This window comes from Triticum dicoccoides, chromosome 5A (genome assembly GCF_002162155.2).
Source record: "Triticum dicoccoides isolate Atlit2015 ecotype Zavitan chromosome 5A, WEW_v2.0, whole genome shotgun sequence".
Taxonomy (NCBI): Eukaryota; Viridiplantae; Streptophyta; class Magnoliopsida; order Poales; family Poaceae; genus Triticum; species Triticum dicoccoides.
In genome coordinates this window covers 571001045-571001830 of record NC_041388.1, presented here as the reverse complement: position 1 = coordinate 571001830, position 786 = coordinate 571001045, and the positions used below count along the sequence as shown (strand labels likewise).

Below are 786 nucleotides of genomic sequence, written 5' to 3'. Positions count from 1 at the left end.
TTCAGCGGCGCCATGGGCGACTTCGGTAATGATGGCATGTGCTTCTTGGAGGAAACTGCTCCACATGACGAGAAGGTCGCGACAAATTTAGTGGCCACCGTTGGAGGGTAAAAAAAATGTACAGACTGAACTGGTTTTTTCAAAAGAGTTTAGCCGGTGAAAATAAGATGAGGTGGCCGTACACGATTCACCGTATCTACCGCGGTGAGTGAAACAGTAATTGAGATGGAGAAAAGACCGAGAGGGGGAAAGGAAGCGAGGCGACGCGCCGGGCGCAGTGCCACCGCCCGCAGTTTCCCCTTTGGGCTTGGGAGCTCAGGGAAAATATCAAGTGATACGGGCGGGAGCTCAGCTCAGCTCACTGCGCCACTGCCGCGGATCCACACCCAATACGATCAACCAAAGAAAAGAAGCAGCTTGGGGTCCGTCCGTCTCTCCACTCTGCACGGCGGCGGCGGCGGCGATTCATGGACGCGGGCGAGCTCTTCAACCCAGGTGACCCCCATCCTTCTTGATGCCCCCGACCGGAGAAGAATGCGTCCTTTTCTGGCCAGAAATTTCGCTTTCTCCTTGCTTTGGGAGACGCCGGCCGCCTTTTCTTGACACCACCGCCTGCGGCGGTCTCCGTGCGTGCGTCAATGTGCAGACCGCGGCGGGGCGCACGGCGCCGGCTGCGACTGCGGGGACTGCGAGGAGTGGAGGCGCCACTGCTACTGGAACCACGACCACGGCGACGGCGGCACCAAGCAGTTCCTCCTCTTCGCCTCCGACGACAAAGATAATCTG

At 58.8% G+C, this 786-nt stretch overlaps 1 protein-coding gene across 2 annotated transcripts in view; it reads left to right on the top strand.

Annotated features, from left to right (window-relative positions):
- The first annotated feature begins 269 nt into the window (after positions 1-269).
- Positions 270-786, top strand: part of LOC119302924 (B3 domain-containing protein Os03g0620400-like) — a 3719-nt gene continuing 3202 nt past the window's right edge. The window contains exons 1-2 of one of the 2 annotated variants that reach the window (XM_037579978.1): positions 270-495; positions 647-785. In XM_037579978.1, the coding sequence (XP_037435875.1) occupies positions 468-495; positions 647-785 (167 nt within the window). In that variant the 5' untranslated portion in view covers positions 270-467. Of the gene's footprint in view, positions 496-646 lie in introns of both variants that reach the window. The other variant, XM_037579977.1, reaches the window with a different exon arrangement.